General features: G+C 46.5%; 2 protein-coding genes and 5 non-coding genes across 7 annotated transcripts in view; 2 read left to right on the top strand and 5 right to left on the bottom strand.

Moving 5' to 3' along the window:
* Positions 1-215: 215 nt before the first annotated feature.
* Positions 216-4,479, bottom strand: RPL23 (ribosomal protein L23). The gene is made up of 5 exons (XM_036753419.1): positions 4,302-4,479; positions 2,844-2,927; positions 2,398-2,526; positions 459-572; positions 216-359 (listed from the first exon to the last, which is right to left on the bottom strand). The coding sequence occupies exons 1-5, from the start codon at positions 4,312-4,314 to the stop codon at positions 277-279; spliced, it is 423 nt and encodes a 140-aa protein (XP_036609314.1). The 5' UTR covers positions 4,315-4,479; the 3' UTR covers positions 216-276.
* On the bottom strand, positions 1,554-1,690 carry LOC118849326. The gene has a single exon (XR_005010376.1). It is a non-coding gene; the product is annotated as a small nucleolar RNA SNORA21 (small nucleolar RNA).
* On the bottom strand, positions 2,656-2,789 carry LOC118849325. Its single transcript, XR_005010375.1, has one exon. It is a non-coding gene; the product is annotated as a small nucleolar RNA SNORA21 (small nucleolar RNA).
* Positions 4,480-6,166: 1,687 nt separating the features above from the next.
* On the bottom strand, positions 6,167-6,238 carry TRNAC-GCA. The gene has a single exon. It is a non-coding gene; the product is annotated as a tRNA-Cys (tRNA).
* Positions 6,239-8,417: 2,179 nt separating this feature from the next.
* On the top strand, positions 8,418-8,489 carry TRNAC-GCA. The gene has a single exon. It is a non-coding gene; the product is annotated as a tRNA-Cys (tRNA).
* A 2,948-nt stretch (positions 8,490-11,437) lies between these two features.
* On the bottom strand, positions 11,438-11,509 carry TRNAC-GCA. Its single transcript has one exon. It is a non-coding gene; the product is annotated as a tRNA-Cys (tRNA).
* Positions 11,510-12,004: 495 nt separating this feature from the next.
* LASP1 (LIM and SH3 protein 1) overlaps positions 12,005-20,434 on the top strand; it is a 63,437-nt gene continuing 55,007 nt past the window's right edge. Inside the window, exon 1 of the mRNA XM_036755111.1 lies at positions 12,005-12,281. Within this exon, the coding sequence (XP_036611006.1) occupies positions 12,213-12,281 (69 nt within the window). The 5' untranslated portion in view covers positions 12,005-12,212. The remainder of the gene's footprint in view (positions 12,282-20,434) is intronic.

Genomic DNA, 20,434 nt, shown 5'->3' with positions numbered 1-20,434 from the left:
AGGCTAATCAACGGCCAATGCTCTAATATATCACTGACACATTGGAGCAGGCTGAGTCAACCCTAAGTGGATGGCCCTACTTTAGGATAACAGAAATGCTTTTTGCACAGGTGGGTCAACCCCCAACTGTTAGAAAGAAAAACAGTCTAGTTTTCAGATTTCAGTGGCTTTGAAAAAAATCAGGGCAAAACAAAGACACAAGGCAAGAAAGCAAATATACAGGCAGACACTTTAATGAGGCGTTTTTGTTTTTTTTACAAATGGGCTTTAGGAGAATCAAGCAATGCTGCCGGCATTAGATGCAATCCTAGGCCACAAGTCAGCACACTCCTTGGCAACAGGCCCCGTGATGGCTGAACCTACAGAAGAGAGAAGGGGGAAAAGCAAAAGCTGAACAGGTACTATCCTTCAAAGTAACTAAACCACCCAACCACAGAAGAAAAAACCAAAATCCCTACCTTTCATCTCGCCTTTGTTGTTTACTATGACCCCCGCGTTGTCTTCAAAATATAGGAACACACCATCTTTTCTCCGATATGACTTCCGTTGCCGTATCACCACTGCTGGATGAACTATAGAGAGGAAAAGCAAGACTGATGACAAGTGCCATCTCTAATAGGAGTACCATAGATAATAAAGGGAAATATGGACATTCCCTTACCTGCTCTCCTATACTTTCCCCAACTACATATTAAAAACAAGTTTAAAGATACTTAGAGTATCAACCAGAGTTCATGCTCTTAAATTAAGCCACCAGCTCAATCTCCTCTTCTCACCAAAGAGGATCCATAAAGGTGAAGTTGCTTCCCCAAAGTTACACAGGTACTGGGTAGCAGAAGTGGGCTTTGAACCCAGAGCCTCTTAACTCCAAATGCCGTGCTTTCCCTTACACCATGCTGCTTGGTTGTCAGTTCTCAAAACCTGTACACTCTCTGACTTAAGACTAATAAATTTTGAAACCACTTAAGAGCTTTCCTTCAAAACCACTTGATGGTGAGATGTATGGGGAATACTGCCTCAAAAATCCTTTCTATTGAGAAAACCTGCAGAGCAATTTTTTAAAAAACTCCTAAGAGAACAGGCTTCCTACCTTTGAGATGCTAACAATACACTTAGGGGAAAGACCTAGACAAAGGTTTTTGGGGGGAAGCCTATGATCTTTTCTCCAAAATGTGATAATTGCATTTTATGAATTTCAAAATAGCATTCTGAGAAGGGATCTAATCTGACAAAAGGGTTAATGAGACAAAAGGGCCAGTAATCCCCGAAACTAAAAAACACACCACAAATATAGAAAACAAATGTACTAATCTGGGACACAAATAAAGAGATTCTAACAAGAGAGAAAACTGTAGACTAGAATAGCCAAGTGTTAAGTGGGACACAGGGATTGGCAAACTATAGCATGAGGGCCAAATCTGTCTCACCAGCTAAGAATGATTTTTACATTTTAAAATACAATAATACTTTAAATGTAAAAAACCTTCTTAGCTTGGGGCAATAGAGCAGTTTTGCCAAACCATGCTCTAACACACTGATTTTAAAAACTCTAGACCTGTCACACCACTGATTGAGACCAACAGCACATTCAGCTGTCACCTCACCCAAAAGCGATGGTTTGTTATATTCTGCCCTTTCTGGACGACTTCCCAGGTCACTGAAGAGATCCATAAAGTGCTTTTGAAAGGGAATACAGCTCTACCTACTTCTTCATAAGACCCTGACTCAAGTAGGAATCTAGATATACTGGGAGACAAGGTTTTAAAACTAACCTATATGCCAAAATTAAGAAAAAGAAACTTCTTATTCCAGTATATGTGAATCACAGGCTTTTAGACTGGATCTCAGAAACCCTTATTTTCATATAACTCATTACTACTTCAGGATGTACAATGTGCTCTCCCTATGCAAGAATCCTATGCTACACAGTGCAGTACTGTCATTCACATTATGAACAGGTTCAGAGTGAAGTCAAACCACATAGATGGTGGTGGAAAGTCCAGAACTAAAACCTATTCATTGAGGGAAGCAAAAGCCTTACCATCATGGTGTTTCATGGCCTTTGAAAAGGCTGAGGCAAATACTTGACACCAGCCTGGGGAGCTTGGGGTGGGCTTAAATAAAATCTATGATTCCGTCAATCAGTTCAATCTCTTTCAGAGCCTAATAATCATTACTGAGAGATAACTATCATTGGAATCTTTATAATTCTCAAAAGAAATTCAAGGAGTGGCTTCTTTTTCTGAGCTTACTATCCCCCTTCCAAAGTAGCGCAGAGTCCACCAAAGCAAGCCACTGTCGATTAGAGACCAAGGCCCAACACTCCAAGAGACAAGGCTTCAGCGCCACAGCATCCTGAAAATCCTTAACGGGGAAGATTCTTTTTCCTCTACTCACCCTTTTTCCGGAGCTCTGGTTTCCCCTTTTTGACTGTGGCCATCACCATATCACCCACACCAGCTGCAGGAAGCCTGTTCAATCTTCCCTTAATCCCCTTCACAGAGATGATGTACAGGTTCTTGGCACCTGTAAGGAAATGAGCCACAGCAATGCTTTTTCCATCACATATGTCTACCAGTCTCATAAGCCATTCATTCTTACCATTCTGCTCCTTCATAATGAAGTCAATACTGACTAATACCTGTATGCTAGATGCATTGTTACACCACCGATTGAAGCTAAACAGCACAAGCTGCAGCTTCACCCAAAAGCAGTGTCATTTTCTTTACCCTTTCATGACGGCTCTATGGGTCATTGCAAGAAGGCCCACTGAGTGCTTTTTGAAGGGAGGTGTTAAATACAGTGAGATATTTCTCAAACAGCCAAGTGCACCAGCAACTCACCTGTGTTATCAGCACAATTGATGACAGCTCCCACTGGGAGACCCAAGGAAATTCGGAACTTTGCTCCGGATGACCCACCACGTCCTAGGAAAGATATGCAAGAAGTATCAACCCAGGGTCCAGAAAGCCTTTCTCCTAACTAGGTCTTTCTTTCTTCTTAGAAAATTGCTTTTGTTTTTGAACTTACTTAGAATCACAGACTTTTAGGTCAGAAGGGAACTCAGGAACTATCTTATTCCACAGATAACTCACTTTCCTATTTGCTGAATGGCCTCATTCTTGGCTGTAAATGAGGTCAAATAGATGCCCCAAGGCATCTTATATGACATCAAACAGATCTACTTCCTACTTGGGATATTCACACCTTTCTCCTGTACAAGGTAGGCAGTGAAGATAAGCTATACATGAGAAATGTCAGGCTCTTATAAGTAGAAGCCCTAGTCAATTTATTAATACACCATTTATTAAAACCTGTACCTGTGCTAGGTACTAAGGATATAAAGGGAAAAAGAGGTAACAGTTCTATTCCTGAAGCTTATATTGAGGAGAAACAACATGTAAACTGACAACTAAATTGAAATGACCTCATCGCAGAGAAGATATTTGAGCTGAGCCTGGAACGAAGGCAAGAGGCTCAGCTAAGGCGTGCACTCCGGCCATTGAAGACCACCTATAAAAAGGCATATGAACAATATAGGGAATTTAAAATAAGACATTTGAGTGGATCTAGGGGAGTAATGTGCATCAGGCCGTGAGGTCAGCTGGAATCAGAACGAAAAGGGTTCCAAGGGACAAACAGAGGAGTTTTTGCACTCTTATCCTGGGCCAACAGCACACCAAGGCAGCCCTTTGAGGACGGGAGTGATAATGTTTAGGAATAGCAATTTAACAGCTGTGTGATCAATTGGAAAGGAGAAAAGAGAGGAAGCAGGGATAATAATTAGGACTGAGACCATCCAAAGCGTACGGTGGTCGTGAATGGAGAAGGGAGAGAACACCCTCCTCCCCAACACAACAAAACCTCGAAAGGGAGTCGCATGATTGCCGCCCCACCCCCAACCTCCCTTTTACAAACAGCTCCTTCCCCTCAGCAGAAGCCCCGAAACTCAAAGCCGCCTCCTTCTACGGCTCTTCCCCCTTGGCTTTCTTTTCCGGACTCCCAGCTACGGGGGCGCGCCAGGCAGGCCCAAGTCTCTGAAGCCAGCCCTTGAGAAGACTGCGAGCGGCCAGAGCCCGGGCTCATGTGTCACGGTGTCCGGAACGAGTAGCCGAGTCCCTCTACCATCCCCTCGCCCCCACCTCCGGGGTCTTTCCATTGCCTTCTCTCAGGGCCAGGACTCTCCCAATCGGGTCCCGAGAGGCGCTAAGAACTCCCGCTTGCCCATCCAGCGGCTTTTCTGCAGGCTGTGGCCCCGACAGCGACGGATGGCGCCGGATTTCCCAGCTCAGGAAACTCACCTCGCTTAGACATCTTGGCCCCCGGAAAGCAGGAAAGAGAAAGGAAACGCGGAGGACGTCGGGATATGAACTGAGAAGCTCCGCCTCGCCCCTCTTATCATGTGACCGGGCCTGTTCCTGTCCGCCGAGGAGCGCTCCCCTGTCACATGACTAAAAAAAAAAAAGCTGGCGGCCGAGTGGTGGGGGCGGTGTAATGCACTTTGGCGCTCTCTTAAGCCCTGGCGGGGAAGCTGCAGTTAAGTGCCGGTGCTTTCGCTTAGCGACCAATCTTCCTTCTGTTGAGGGACTATTGTCTTGTTCAGTCGTTTTCAGTTGTGTCCGACTCCTCGTAACCCTTTCTGTGGTTTTCTTTGCAAAGATACTGGAGTGGTTTGGAGTGGTCATTTCCTTCTCCAGCTCATTTTTACACGTGAGGAAACTGAGGCAAACAGGATTAAGTGACTTGCCCAGGGTCACAATGCTAGTTGAGTGTCTTTATTCACATTTGAGTTCACTTCTTCCTTACTGCAGACCTGGCACTCTATCCACTGCGCCACTTAGCTACCTCCTATGCTATTATTAACTATACTATATTACAATGAGACATAAAACAAAAGAGATTACAAAGAATAAAACAGAAACAACAAAGAGAAAAAAAGGAAATTCGGTAAAAACCAATTTGAATTCGAACGGGATTTGAATATATACAACATTAATAACACATTAATAGTAATCATTCATTAATCAATATGAAAATTATATATTAAGCAAATGGAAATAAATTTATCATTTACATTATTTATTAACATAAATGTTACATCATTTTGGCTAAATGATATAGAAATTATACAATGTGATTATATATTAATAATTTTAAATGAAGTTTAAATTAGTTATAGATATATCAATTGTTTATATTACTTTCATATCTATTAATAAATTATTTTAATTAATATGTTATTAATGTATATATCTGGTTAATGGGTGATTGGTTTTACTAAATTTTCTTTTTTTTTCTTTTTGCTATTTCTTTTATTCTTTGTAATGTCTTTTTTTTGTCTCATTGTAACAAAGGGGTGGCTCATTGGGCAGGGGAAGAAGAGATATATTCAGAAATTGAGGTGCTGTCAAAACAACACACAAAAAGATAAAAAAAATCAGTACTGTGATGAAAGAGATATAGGGGTTAGTGTAGTTTAGTTCAACAAGAATTTAATAAACTAGGTAGGTGCTGGAGATAAAAAGACAAAATGGAAAATAATTCCTCCCTTTAAAAAGCTTACATTCAGCTTTCAAAGAAACACTTAGAAGAGACCCAAGAAATGTCATCTGGGTCCTTCCAGTTCTACTGACTATCTCACCTTATCCCAGATGAGATAGTATTTGCGAACCAATTTGCAAATTGTGCTTATAAATGTCAGTTATTGCTCTAAACTTTAAGATGATAATTTATTAATATCAAGGTGGGTGCTTACTACAGTGGTGTAGATCTAGCCCATCCCAGTTTAGCCCTTCTCCATATCTTAATAGATTTTCATGAATTACTTGTGGTAGAAGTATGTCTACACCCTACACCCGATCACTCACTGTTATTCCACTGTAAGCAGACAGTTCATGAACCCAGGGCTCATCTCCACTCCCACAAAACATCCGGGGAGTGAGATTTGCCCTATCCATTGACATGACACACATGTTCACCTAGAGGTGATTCGACTGCTATCAACTGACCTACAGTTGATCCCCAATACCTTGAGTTACCCTGCTTTGGATTCCTTGCAGAAGTTCTCTTGGTCACGTTAAACTCTTTTGGTGTACTGGGGTACCATTCTCGGGAGTCTGAAGTAAGTTATGACTAAAACACTTCTATTAAAACGGACAGTGTTTAAAGGGGGCACCCGGAATTGAACCGGGGACCTCTTGATCTGCAGTCAAATGCTCTACCCCTGAGCTATACCCCCTACACATTCTTGGCTCATTGTTCTCACTTAAATGGATTATCAATAAGGCACTTTGAGTACAGAACCATTTCTTGGTATGTGTAATAAAACTGGCTCTATTTCCTCAGACCCAGACAAACCATAATTCAATTTTTCAAGCTTCTGTTTTTGTTGTTGCTTCCATTTACTTTCTTTTAGTTATTGTGTATTTTGTTTTCCTTGTTATGCTTACTTTACAAAATCCAGTTTTTAGTGTGGGATGGCATTGAAAAATGGAATCTGCCCCTGACCAACAGGTCAAATAGAAGGTCAGAGGGAATGCCACCTTCTTACTACTGGACTTCCATTGTTGCCCTCTTCTGTGGGGAAGTTCTTCATTTCTAATCTCCACCCTACTGGCTTACACATTGGGTTTTATTTCCCTTAGGTGTTAAGACAGCTGAAAAGTTCTTTGAGTCTAAATTCTATCCTACAGCTTTAACTTATTTCATTTTCACTAGTGGTGAAAAGTCCAAGACCCAGAACTCTCTCTGAAAAAAACTTTCCGGTGGTAGACCTGACTCTGGCTCATTGGCATTGCCAATTTTCTCATTACTTAGTATAACTTCAAAGTATAGCTAGAGCCACTATATAGGCTAGTATAAATGTATTGTCCAACTTCAACTGCACCCTTCCTGATCATTGACAATCTTTTTGTTCTTTTCATCGAATCTTTCTTACTCACAGAATCGAAAACTTCACCCCAATCCTCCCCATCTTTCACTTTTGGCACAAGGCCTAAAATGTTATTTTCCTGATATCAAAGTAATCAGGTTTTTACATCTCCATCTCTACTTCCGAATCTTTCTCTCTCTACACAAATCTTTCTTATCTCAGAGGAAGAGATGTCCTTTATAAATCCTGGTGATCTCATCCCTCTTTGCTCCCTTAGCTATCTACTTAAATCTTTAGGTTTGTCAAACATTAGATTACTAGGGTCATTTACTGGTGTATATTTCATACCCAATCTATTCCACTGATCAACCACTCTATTTCCTATCTAGTACCAGATTATTTTGATGATGTGGTACCACTTTGGTAGTATTAGACTGCCTTCCTTCACTTTTTCCCCCATTGACCATATTCTTGACCTTTTGTTCTTCCAGATGAATTTTGTTATTATTTTTTTTCATTCTATAAAATAATTCTTTGGTAGTTTGAGCACAGCACTTTGCACACAGTAAGCAAGGAGGGTAATAAAGACTCATCCATCCATCTGTCCTTTAATCTATCCCTCCTTCCCCCTAACTCAGAATGATGTCTCAATTCTCTGCTCCCCTCTAGTAGTGATTACCTACTAGAACTAGTATCCGTATTACTAGTTTGACACTTACCCTAATTCATATCGTTAGTTATTTGTCTGTCTGGGCTGGTCTACATTCTTCTATCATTCTTCCTTTGGGATTGTATGGGCTCAGTACATAATAGGTGAGTAGTTGACTGAGTTACCAAAAGCTATTCACTTACTTGCTGCATGACCATGGTATGAAGTTAGGTATTTTTGTCTCAGATTCAGAGGAAGTAAGTAATTCAAGTCTTTCCGCACTCCTTTGGTTGAAGTCAAAAGTAAAAAGAAACGGGCCCCATAGCAAGTTTGGTAACCCGTATGTAGCTCTTTAAGACTTGACAGACTGCTTTAATTTTTTCATCTGCAAAATGGATAAAAAGTATATTTAAAGAGATTTACTTGCTTCCAAGCTTAGATTTTTGTTTCCTTCCGCAGACAGCATGAAAAACCATTCCCAGTTAGTCCCGCCATAGTCTTGGAAAATAAGACTTTATTTTGCTAGTACCCAGAGGAAGAAAGATGGATGGATTTCAGAAGAGGAAAAACTAGGGAAGCCGTTTGCTGAGAATAGTAATGTAATTCCTTACTTATTCTCCCTACTATTTATGAAGCCTTTGTTATTTCAGAAGTTCTCATATGATCTTGTGAGTCAGACAGAACACGGATTTTTGTCCTCAATTTACATATGCTGAAGATGAAGTTAATGCTTTCAAAATCTGTTGTCTTAGGTATGGGATTTTAAATATCGCTTATACATTGGGAAATCTAGTAATGTGTTTGGGGGGGAAAAATATCTTTCCGGACTAAAAAAAAGAACTTAGCACAAGGGTTTTACAACTGCAGGAAAGCGATTGTACGAGCGTCGCCACCAGAGGGGGTATAGCTCAGTGGTAGAGCATTTGACTGCAGATCAAGAGGTCCCCGGTTCAAATCCGGGTGCCCCCTGTGCGTCAACTTTTGCATTTTCGTTGGAAGGTTTCAAATCGACTCATTAAAAAAAAAGAAAAAAAAAGCCAACGTCAATTCCGACGCCAATAAGAAACCCGACCAAGGGTGTGAATTCGACAGTCGACAGATACAGAACGAATGGTCTCGTAGACCTGAAGAAAGACAGAGTGGAATTGGTAACTTGGGATTCTATAACTTTTCAATTTCGATCGTTAGGGAGCGAGTCTGGATGCTCCAGAGTCCCCACCTCCGGTACTTCTCAGAGCAGGGAAGACAGAGTACTCGAGATGGGGGTACGAAAGCAGAGCCGACCCAGATGCGCTGAGTTACACGGCCACACGCACGTTTGGGTGGACGCAGAGCGGTTGTCACTCGGCTCTTGGACAGAATCGTCGAGGGGGGTGGAGGGGGCGGTGCTTTGCCACCTATAGCAAAAAAAAAAAAAAAAAAGAGTACAGCGTTGTTTTACATTCAGTTTACAAATCCCACTCCCTCTTCCTCCTCTTTCACCTAAACCAAGTATGTAGGGCCGCTCTTTTTTTCCAGGACGCCCCACTTTATTTGCATGTTGGCCTTCTGCAGCCAACATGAATAATAAATAAATGAAATATAATATACCTATAAAATATGGACAGAACATAGGTATATTATATGTGTATAAATATATAATTTACGTATAGAAAACTGTTTTATAAAACATTATAAATATATAACATTTTATGTATATAACCTCTGTTCCAAAGCCCATTGGTATGGAACTCTAACTTTTTTGTGGAGATGATTACATATTTATTAACCTATATCTATAAAGCTATAATATGAAAATGTGTGTGTGTGTGTGTGTGTGTGTATGTGTGTAATGGACAGCTAGGTGGTGCAGTGGATATAGTACTGGGCCTGGATCTGGCATCAGACACTAGCTGTGTGTCCCTGGGCAAGTTACTTAACTGTTTGCCTCAGTTTCCTCATCTGTAAAATGAGCTGGAGAAGGAAATGGCAAACCACTCCACTATCTTTGCCAAGAAAGCCCCAAATGGGGTCAGGAAGAGTTGGACACGACAGAAATAACTTAACAAAATTGTTCCCCCTATAGAATGTGGTGAGCTCCTTGGGCGGCAGGAACTGTTCTGTTTGTCTTTGTATCCCGTTAGCACTGTCGCACGGCATATAGCATGCTTGTTAATTGATTTATCCTAGCTTATTTTTCCTTTAGTCTTTATTGCGATCAGAAGAGTTAGGGGAGAAGAAGGCACCTAATAGGATTAGCTCTGGGTCCCTCCCGTACTTCCCTAAACTTGGCTTTGGGAAAAGACCCAAGGCAGGTAGAGGAGAACATCCCTAGGTTTCCAGGTAAATTAGTTAAGGGAGAAGATGAAGAGCAACGCCTCTTAAAGGGTGGAATTGGTAGTTCAGAGGAATCATTTCTGCCTCCTAAATGATGAGGTCATGAGTTTAAATCCTTTGGAGATCTTGGGGAGTAGAAAGCAAAGGCATGTGGAAGAATTATGAATGGGTTTTTTTTTTTTAAGAGGCAATTAATTAGCTACTCTTGATTTCAATTTCAGAAATCAGGTCCCCACGGTTCTGCTGAGTGTATTGGTTCTCCTTATAGGGTTGAGAGGGTGTTTTTCCTAATAGATGGGAGGATATCTGGAGGAGCTTCATGTTTTTTTCCGCCATTTGGGTGGAATGGAAAGAATGCAGCATCAGATTCCCATGGGCCGGGTGAGAGATGACAGTCTTGCTGTGGATTTAAAATAAGGCGGCTGACCTCTAACCCAGGAAGCATGATCTACTCCTTCCCTTATTTTTTCCCTTTTTTGGGGGCAAAAAAGCAATAGGGGAAAGAATAGTCATTACTGTGGATTGTTTAGGATCTCCGGCTTCCCCCTCCTCCTTTAATTCCCCTGGATGGAATAATAAAAATATCCATATAAGCAGTTCATTGCCATCCCAGCGTCAGACTGGAGTGATGAGATTAATTCAACAGGGTTAGTATTTTAATGAATTCGCATTTATCTGAGTTTTTTTTTTTTTGGTAACGAAATAATTACAACATATCAATAATACTTTGTGTCTGCACGACACTTTTAATTTTTCCTAGACTATTTAACTTTTACCGAAACTTTTTTCCTCCCCATCTCCACCTCTTTCCTGGCTTCCCTGAAGTCTCAAGCTAAAATCCCACCTTCTGCCTTTCCCAGTCTAGTTTGAAGCTAGCGCCTTCCTCCTGAGATGATTTCCAAGCTATCCTGTCTATATCTGGTTCACTTAGAGTCGTTTGCAGGTTGTCTCACCACCCATCAGGTGGTGGAGCTTCTTGAGGGTGGAGACGTTTTTTCTTTTTCTTTTGCCTTTAGCCCAGTAAGTAGCACACAGGCGCTTACTATGTGATGACTGATAAGACTACCAGTGCCTAATAGGGAGCCAGGGAAACTTCACGTGGCCTTTATCTCCTCTTCCTCATCTGCCACTAAGCAGGGAGGAAGAGGGTTAGGGAGAATGGGAAGGAAGTGGAAGACGGAGGGGGAACCGAGGTTTGAGCTTCGCGGTGGATTTCGTGGAGAGAAGCGCGTCCCTCCGGGTCATGGATAATCGGGAAATATAGGCTTGGTTTTCTTCTCCCCCAGCTCCCGACCCCCTCCGCCCTCCACGCGGCACTGAGTCCGGAATACACTCTTGCCAGGTAGCCCGGTTGTTCCAAAACCTTTGAACTAGAGAGAGTACAAGGTCCATGCCTGATTGCCTCCCTCTCCAGGAACAAAGCCAAATAGAAATCTTTTTTCAGGGAGACTTTTTTATCCACGGTCAGGGAGCGATAAAACCGTCTTTCATTCTTTTCCTTTTTTCTTCGGACCTATGACGTCATTTTAAGACACGGGTCTTGAGACGGGGTCCCAAGTAGAATAATAAAGAACTCCATGGAGAGAAAAGAAAACATCCAGAGGGGGCACCCGGATTTGAACCAGGGACCTCTTGATCTGCAGTCAAATGCTCTACCACTGAGCTATACCCCCAACGCCGGTTCCTCTTTTGGAAATAACAGTTTTCAGGCCTCACAGACTGTCGTTGCCGCTACAGCCCCGGGCCACATGGGGTTGGCCGCAGAGGGAAGCCGGAGGTTATCTAGAACCCCGCAAAAGTGGCTTGGCGGAGAGTTTCTGGAGGTCAGGGTGAAGTTCCAGACCTGGCAGAGATCTCGGCCCCAGAAGCCGCAAGGTGCAGACGGGGTTTGGCTAGAGGGGCGTGTCAGGGAGAGATCCCCGCTACTGCCTGCAGCACGCCCCCAGTGTATGGGGGTGCGGAGAAAGGACCTTCCCTCATCCACGCAGGAACTCCAACGGGTTCGGCCTGGGGTCGGCCTCCCGCCCCCTTGGGCCCTCTCCCCTCTCCTTCCTTCCCTTCCCCGGCTCGCCCCCGCGCCTCCCCGTGAGCGCGCCCCGTGAGCGTCCCCCGCTCGCTCCCCGGCCTCCCTCCCCGGCCTCCCTCCGGAGCGCGCCCCCGTGTCGTCTGCGGCCGCGCGCTCCCCGCCCCGGTGCAGCCCCTCCTCCCGGCCGTGTTTATTAGGGGAAGCTGGGCGGAGGCGGAGGCCAGTTTCCCAGCTCCAGCCACCGCCGCCGCCGCAGCACCCAGCCAGCCTGGGGAAGGAGGGGAGGAAAGGGCGAAGGAGAAGACCAGAGCCGCGAGCTTGGGCGCCCCCGGCCCGCTCCGCCCGCCACCATGAACCCCAATTGTGCCCGGTGCGGCAAGATCGTATACCCCACGGAGAAGGTGAACTGTTTGGACAAGGTGAGCGAGCTGTCGCCGCCGCTGCCGCCGCCGTCGGGCTGCCCCCCCGGGCTGCATCTCTGTGAGCCGGGCGGGGCTCAGGGAGGAGGGCGTCCGGAGCCCGGCCCCTGCCTGCAGCCTCCTCTGCCGGGTCCTGGACCGGCGGAGGGGCCGCCTCCCCCTCCCCCCAGCTCGGACAATTTAAGGGGGCGGAGCGGGGGACGTGGGGTGCAGGATCTCTGCGGGGATCAGCGGGGAGGCTACCCAGCCTGGCTGGGAGCACCCCCCGCTCCAGCCGCCGGGATTCGGACTTGGGGGCGGGATACTTCCATTTGTAGGGTCTCAGTGGAGGGGGACGTCCGTGCCTGTCCAGGGGCCGCTCCGGGAGGCGGCGTGGGCTCGGGGATGCTGAGCCTGGGGGTGGGGAAGGGCTGCAGTTTGCGAAAGGGAGGGGCAGGGGAGCCAGACTATTGGACTTTCGGGTGACCACACTTGAACCCCTCATCCCCAGGCTCCCCCGGGCCCCGGGAAGGAGCCGCTCCCTCTACCGCGCTGAGCGCCAAGTAGGCGGAAGCGCCGGGTTGGGGGGAGGGGGGCGGGGCAGAGACCGGGGGGCCCCGTTACACTATCCCTTTTGGGTGTCTGTGCCTTCCCCCGATTTCTTGACTGTAGGCTGGGGGCCATCGATGGAGAGTGAACACAGGCATGGGCTTACCCCGAGTGTTTTGTGTGTGTGTGGAGCGGGTCCTAGATAAGAGCCTCTTCTAAGGAGAGGCAGACTGAAGGCCCCCCCACCCAGGTTCAGAACTCCCTCTTCTTGACTTCCTCTTACCCCCCAAAGGGTAAAACCCTCAAACTAGTTGCAGTCTGGAGGAAGGCACTGTGGCTAGGCCTTTTGGATGCCCAGTTGCAGTAGATGGGGATGAGTGGAAGAATGGGGTGGGGGGGCGGTTGTCCTCAGGTGGGGTCAGGGAGCTTGGTTGTAGAACAAAGAGTGAACTGATTGTTCAGTAGGTTGCTGGTCGGGAGGGTGTTGGGGGCCAGAACTGGCCGAGTTTAGGGGAAACCTAAGAAATTGAGGGGAAGGCTGTTGTTGGGAGAGAAAGTGGCCTTTTGGAAATTCCTTCACACCGGGATGGCCTCTATAAAATCTTCTCTCTCCCCACCCCCCAATACCTTAGCTTGCTCATCTGATTTCCATTAGTCTGTTTTGGGGATTGGGTGGGGAGGTGGAATGGTTGTGTTTCCAATTCAGGGTTCCTCCCTCGCAGTTCTCTGAGTTCTATTGAGGAAATCCAGCCTGTCCCCACACTTCCCTTCCCTCCTCCCCCCCCTCCCTTCCAGGTGGTTTCCCTGGAGCCACGTCCACCTGGCGACCTTGGGAATGTTCCTTTTCCTCTTGTCCTAGTCCCTTCCCTTCGGTGCCTGTCTCTTCCCCTTATCCCTCCCCCTCCCCGCCCTTTTTCAGGCCTGAGTGTTCCGTGTCTTCTCTTTTTCGCCCCAGAACTGTTCTTTGGGGGACTGGGGGAGGGGAGGGGCAGCCTCAGCCGGGCTGGGCTGGAATTTCTAGGCCAAGTTTGTTCAGGGACTTTGGCGGATTTTTCTTTTGGAAGGCCAGGGATAGCTCACTGGACACTTTGTCTCTTTCCCCCTTCTCTCCTCCCCCTTCCTGCTCTAACTTCCTTGCTGTCCTGTCCCTGTCCTCCCTGAGTCAGAGGGTGAGAGAGTGAAGTTCTCTATTCCACCAGAACTTGCCCTTGGAGCTCTGGGGCTGGTGTTACCGTGGTACCCCTGCCAGGGCCTAGAGGGAAGGGAAGGTGGGAGAAAAGAAATATTGATAGCCTATCTCCACTCCTGCCTAGGAGCAGGATAAGGGAGAGTGTCTCTGTACTCCTTCAATACCTTAGTGAGAGGGTGTCTGAGTTTAATTTGGACACCCTGAGGGGAGAGTTCTAATGAGAGCTCCTGAGGCCCATTGTACCCTAGTCTGGCATTTGGGGGTGTGCCCAGTAGCCTTTAAAGGCATGTATTTTCCTGCCCCCCTTCCTTCTCCTAGGAATAGGGATGGGTGGGGGCAGAAAGGAATAGAGTGTAGTGAAAAGAGCTCTAGTTATAGGCCAGAGGAACTGGGTTCAAATGCTGCTTCTGACAGTTACTTACTATGTGACCTTGGCAAAGGCCTGGCACCTTCCTGGGGACTCTTTCTTTATCTGTAAAATGAGGGGGTTGACCTAGCTGGCCAATAAGGACCCATCTATAAATCTGCTCCTAGGGTACTTGGAGTTGGAGGGTGTTTTGGGGAGGGAAGGCAGGAAAGGGGTGCTAGGTTGTGTCTTTTGAAGATGTGCCCACTTTATACACTCCTGGGCTGCAGGGTGCTCCTGCTTCCCTGAGCCCAATTGAGCCAGTTTGGAAGAACTGAGAGTTTGAGGGAGAGCCCTTTTTGCTTGGTGAGTGGGAGGGAGGAGAAGTAAAGTCAGGAATTAGGGTACCCTGTGTTCCTCCTGGCTCATAGGTTTCCCTCTCCTGATGCAGCCTTACCTAGGCTGGAAGAGGAAGTGTAGGTGGGCATTAAACTTCTCTTTGGGAAGTCCCTGTACCTCTTCCCCACCCCCCCCACCCCTTCCCTTTCCTCTATGTGATAGCACACAACCTGTATAACTGTCTCTTCCAGGTCAAAGCTGGCAAAGAGATTCCACCTTCTTACCCCAAGTACAGAGGTGGACTTTGAAGAAGGCCAGGAGTTGAATGACCAGTTTAGGGGTTCCTGGCTTCCATAGTACCCAAGTGCAAGCTGTTTCCCCCTCCCCACTCCAAGGCCAGTCCTTGAAAGCAGCTGGACCTGAAAATTGGCATGGAACAAATAAATGCCCAGCTTCCAGCTGTAACACAGTTTATGTTTTGGTTCTGACTTTCCATGTCTCCACTTAGTAGAAGATGGGGGAAGGCCCCCTGCAAAAACCCCCGTAGGTTCCCATTTGGGGCAGAAGAGGGTCTCTTTAGATGCATCCTTGGTTCTTTTCTCCCCTGGTGTGACATGTGACCCCTAGAAGTGTGCCTTGCACCCGGAAATCCACAAATAACACACTTTTAAGAGGGGTGAATTTTTTCCCTTAGTTATGGGATAGGTAATTTAGTCTACAGGTGGAGGAAAGGACAAGGTGATCTCTGGAGAGGAATACTCCTTCTCTTATTTAGGATATTAGGAAGAAGGCTTCCCTTCCTCTGCCCTGTTTCCTTGACACATTTGGGAGAACTTTGGGGCTCTGCCCTAGTCCTTATACCATGGCCAGGAGTGTGGCAGAACTTGTAATGCCTGGGGGGGAAGGGACCTTGAACCTCAGGTGCTCATTCCCTTTCTTTTTTTCCACCCTGAGCTTCTTCCTCAGACTCTCTGACTTTGGGCTCAGATACTGTGGAAATCTTAAAGGAGAGAGGCACAGTTTCTTAAAAGCAAAAGAATATGAAAAAAGTAGAGGGAAGATTTCCCCCCACCACCAACTTTTCCACCAGAGTCAGGGGCCCTTTATCTTCAAGACCTAATTTGTGTGTGGGGGGGGGGGGGGGAGGGGAGTGTCTTCTGGGTAAGGTGGAAGGTAAAGAGAGCAAGAGTTGTTCTTGGGACTAACCTGGAGTCATTAACTCACTTAGAACCAAGAACCACTTTAAGTATTAAAGTATAAAGTATATTCCTTCCCTCCTCCACCCCGAAATCCCTTCCCATTTTCTTTAATGTAAGGAGAGTGAGAAGCGTTGTCATTTCGTAAGCCTAGGCCTGGAGAATGGGCAGAGATCTGGTAGACAGGCACATTAATCATTCATTATAATAATCATTGTTATTGTAGTTACTGGCTGCTTAACAAAAGGGTCTGTTTGGGCTAGGTTTCAGGCTTTTACCAAGGTTTACCTTGAAAGCTAAGCCAGATTGGTGACTTTTCTGAGGTTGAAGGCCAACCATAGGCCCTGGAAGGGGAAGGAAAACTTGTTTGCTTGGGGCAATGGGAAGGGGAGGGCCGGGCCTGGTGCCCCAACTGTGAGTCATTGCCCAGCCAAAACAGTCTACTAGGTGCAAGGTATGTGGAAAGGGGATTCCACCATCTGGAAACTTAGAGAGACCACAGGAGCCTTCTGGAGCAGGCCTTCCCCCCCACCCCCACCCCCACTCTGCTGCAAATTATTTAGGCCTTTTTTGGTATAGGCAGTATTCATTCCAGGGGTGCTGATGTTAATGGGCCTCAGAACTGTTGAGGAGCCCCTGGCAAAAGGCTGTAAAAGGAGGAAACATTTATTTATTGACTTCTTTGGCAGGCACAGCGCTAGGCACTTTAGAAATACTTCATTTGGTAATGCCATAGTAGGCTGTAGAGGAAGACTTGAGAAACCCTGAAGCCTCCATATGTCCTTTTTATAGAGTGAGGCTCTGGGTAGCGAAGAGGTTGTGGGGTGAAGGCTTTGTATAGACCTCTGGACCATTCGCTTTAGTCTAAGGAGCAGCATTTGAGTTCCTACCCGTGAGAACCAGAAAGAAACAATGGATTTGTGTTATATTCTTAGAAGGACTTTGCCCCTTCAGAGTCATGGGACTCTTAGTTCCTGAAAGTCTGATATCCTTAAAGAAAGGGAAACTGCTTGATTTTTGAAGGCACTTGGGTACTGTAGTGCCTGGAGGGGAGGGGATGGGATGGAGCTTCTTGTGGGGTCCTGACCAGTTTGATGACTATCCTAGGGTCATTCTCTCTATATAGCCTGGGAGCACCCTCTGAACCTCTCCCCCTCCCCCTCCAAAATCTAAAACACAGTATCATCCAGATGGCTGCTGGTTTTTCCTAGTTCCACGTTTTTCTTTTCTCAGATTCCTTTTGGAGGTGTTGAGGAGATCTCGGCTTTGGCCCTAACCTAACCTCCTTCCTCTAGCAAATGGAACTAGGAGGACTCTTTAGACTTTTCATGTTCCCATATGGAATAGGGAAGAGTTGGGCTAGGAGCTTTAGCAACATCCTGTTACTGATTTCAACCCCTTCCTCATCATTTTATTAAAGTGTTCTGAAACCTGGCTATGGGATGTCTTGTCTTCCTTGTCACCAAGTTGAGATGTCAGTGATTCCATCCCTAGCCTGATTTCTTCTTTCCTTCTGCCTCCCCCAACCCCCCAACAGTTCCTCTCTCCTTCATTTTCCCTGGAAACAAGTTGTTCTGAACTCCTGGGTGCTCTTAGTGGCTGGACATCCTGGGAGGTAGGGCTGGGGTGGAGAGAACACCTGGGGTGAGGGTGGAGGGGGAAGTTCTGGCCCAAAAGTCCTAGGTCACTGGGTGTTTCTGTGTGTGTGTGAGAAAGTGGGTCACGGTCTGGATTTTGGAGAATGTTTTTTCTGGCAGGCTTGTCTTTGGAGGGGAGGAGGGGCCCCAGGCAGGGGCATTGGCAAAGACCTTCTGACTGGGTGGTGTCAGAATTGGGGCATTGGGCCAGTACCTCCCTCTAAGGGGGCTGGAGGGTGGGGGGTGGTTCAAGGAAAGAGGGAGCTCCCTGCTCCAGGGGGCCAAGTTATAACCTGCCCTGTTTTTTCTTTTCTTTCTTTCTTTTATTATCCTGGGGTGGTAAAGAAGATGGAGAATGATTTAAGTGCTAGCATTTATTAAGCACCAAGTACGAACCAGTCTTTGTGCTAGACCCTGGAGATACAAAAACAACAATGAAGCCAGTCCCTGCCTTCAAGACACTTATAGACTGGTTATAATGATGCTAGCTCCCATTTCTTTAGAATTTATGCCTTACAGAGTATTTTCTCTATGGTGTTAGTGATGTAGGAATAGAGTTGAGGTAAAGGTGGGGCGCTAATGTGATCATGTTATTCAGTTCTTAATTTTTCTCTCTACCCATAGCCAGGAGACAAAGATAAAAACCAGTCCCTGCCCACCTTCCCTGAACTCCCATTCTGATGAGGGAGATAACATGTAAATAACCAGATTAATGTGTGTATGTTAGTGGATGGAAGTTAATCTCTGGAGTGGAAGGCTGTAGCCACTGGTAGATGGGTGGGTGGCGACCAGAAAAAGTCTCACTTTGAAGGTGAGCTTTGAGCTTTGTCTTGAAGGAAGCTGAGTGCCAGAAGTGAGGAGTGAGAACATTCTAGAAGCCATGGTGGACTGACTCAAAGCCAGGAGATGAAGTACTTTTGGGGGAGGAAATGGGGTTAAGTGACTTGCCCAGGGTCACACAGCTAGTAAATGTCTGAGACTAGATTTAAACTCAGGTCCTTCTGACTTCAGGGCCAGTGCTCTATCCACTGGGCCACCTAGCTGCCCAGTCTCCTGGCTTTGGGAATCCATCCTAATTTCCTTGGCTTGACAAAGCTGATCTGTGATTATGGTGACTCCAGCCAAAGCCAACTTCCTCCCTGGTGTGATTAGAGAGGTATCTGCCCCCCTGAACCTCTCTCTGGGCCTTTTAGGTTACTGGAGATGTCTCCACTGGAGAGATTCCTTTGGATCTCAGAGTTATCTTCTGGATTCCCCTTTTAAGCAAAGACCTGTGGGTACTGAGGGGCGTTTCCATTTACTTTCAGGGTATTAGTTGACTGCCCAGAGAGTCTCTTGGGAATGATTCTTGGAGGAAGGGGAGCTGTGGTAGCCAGAGTTGGCAAACTGAAGGCTTGGCCTTGGGCCCACCTTGGCTTCTGGTAGCTGCCCCTCTTTAGCTAGGATCCTTCCCCCTCCCCCCAGGGGAGGCCACAAACTGTGAGGGGACTGTTTGAGTCCAACCTCCTAATTTAGTTCAGCCTTTTAATTTTGCTTGGATAGAAACTGAGGCCCAAGGCAAGGCCGCTCAGTGGAAGAGTTGAGGCCTAGATTTCCCAATTCCCAATGGGAGGGGGAAGGGGGAGACCTTACTTGCCTGAGGGCCAGGAACCCAAAGGTCAGTCCCTAGGGGGACGCCCCCATGTTGGCAGTCAAGTAGAGAAAGATATTGGTGGATTTACATCTCCTTTGTATCTCATTGGCTTCTCTCCTCCGCCAGGAATTTCAACTTGTTACATTGTTCCAGCCTCTGCAACTCTGGTGTGCCTCCCCAACAGCCCTTTCTCAGTTCTGCCTCCCTCTCCTGTCCTTGGTGTCCCTGATCCAGATCCCCTGCAATAGATGTGGGAACCAGGGCAGGGCAAGGTGCCCACAGTAGACTCTCCTTTAGAGGCTGATTCAGCAGGATGGGGGAGGGGGGATGAGGTAGTGGTGGTGAGTAGGAGAAAGTTTGGTATTGTAGAATGTCAGAGCAGGGATGGGGGACCTTAGACCATTTCAGTCCAACCCTGATGTTCAGATGAGACCTAAAGAAAAGTGAGTTGCTTGAGGCCCACAGTTTTCCATGTCCTTAATGCCTTCTCCCTGAGATTATTTCTAAGTTGCCCTGAACCTCTCTTGCATAGCTGTTTTATGTTGTGCCCAGCCCCATTAGATGGTGAGTTCCTTGAGAGCCCTTTTGCCTCTAGCCCTTGGCACATTTTTGTGTTGAGAGGTGTCCGACTCTTCATGACCCTGTGGACCATACAGTCTGTGAGATTTTTTTGGCTGAGATACTAGAGTGGTTTGCCATTTTCTTCTTCAGTGGATTAAAACAAACAGGTTAAGTGACTTGCCCAGGGTCACCTAGCTAGTGTCTGAGGCCAGATTTGAACTCAGGAAGAGGAGTCTTCCTGACTGCAGGCCTGGCACTCTATCTACTGAGCCCCTACTTGGCACATAGTAGGTGCTTAATAAGGGCAGCTAGGTGATTTAGTTTGTAGCTGGATGACCCTGGGCTAGCTGCTTAATCCTTTTTGCCTCAGTTTCCTCATCTGTGAAATGAGCTGGAGAAGGAAATAGAAAACTACTCCAGTATCTTTGCCAAGAAAACCCCAAATGGGGTCACAAAGAGTAGGACATGACTAAACAAAAGTGCTTGATAAATGCCTGTTGATTTAGCTGGGACCCAGGGTTCTTTTGTACCCTAGACCCCACTGTAGCAGGGTCTAGGTCCTTGGGTGTGGCCTTTGGACTGAGTCCCAAGTTTTACAGAACAAATCCTTTTATTAAGGGGATTTGTTCTGTGAAGTTTGGATTCAGTCAAAGGGCTGCACTTGAGAACCCAGAGGGTTGCATGTGGCCTTGAGGCCAAAGGTTCCCCACCCCTGGTCTAGGCT

Source organism: Trichosurus vulpecula, chromosome 4, assembly GCF_011100635.1.
Source record: "Trichosurus vulpecula isolate mTriVul1 chromosome 4, mTriVul1.pri, whole genome shotgun sequence".
Lineage (NCBI taxonomy): Eukaryota > Metazoa > Chordata > Mammalia > Diprotodontia > Phalangeridae > Trichosurus > Trichosurus vulpecula.
The sequence above is the reverse complement of the archived record's forward strand: the minus strand, read 5'-3'. Positions and strand labels throughout refer to the sequence as shown.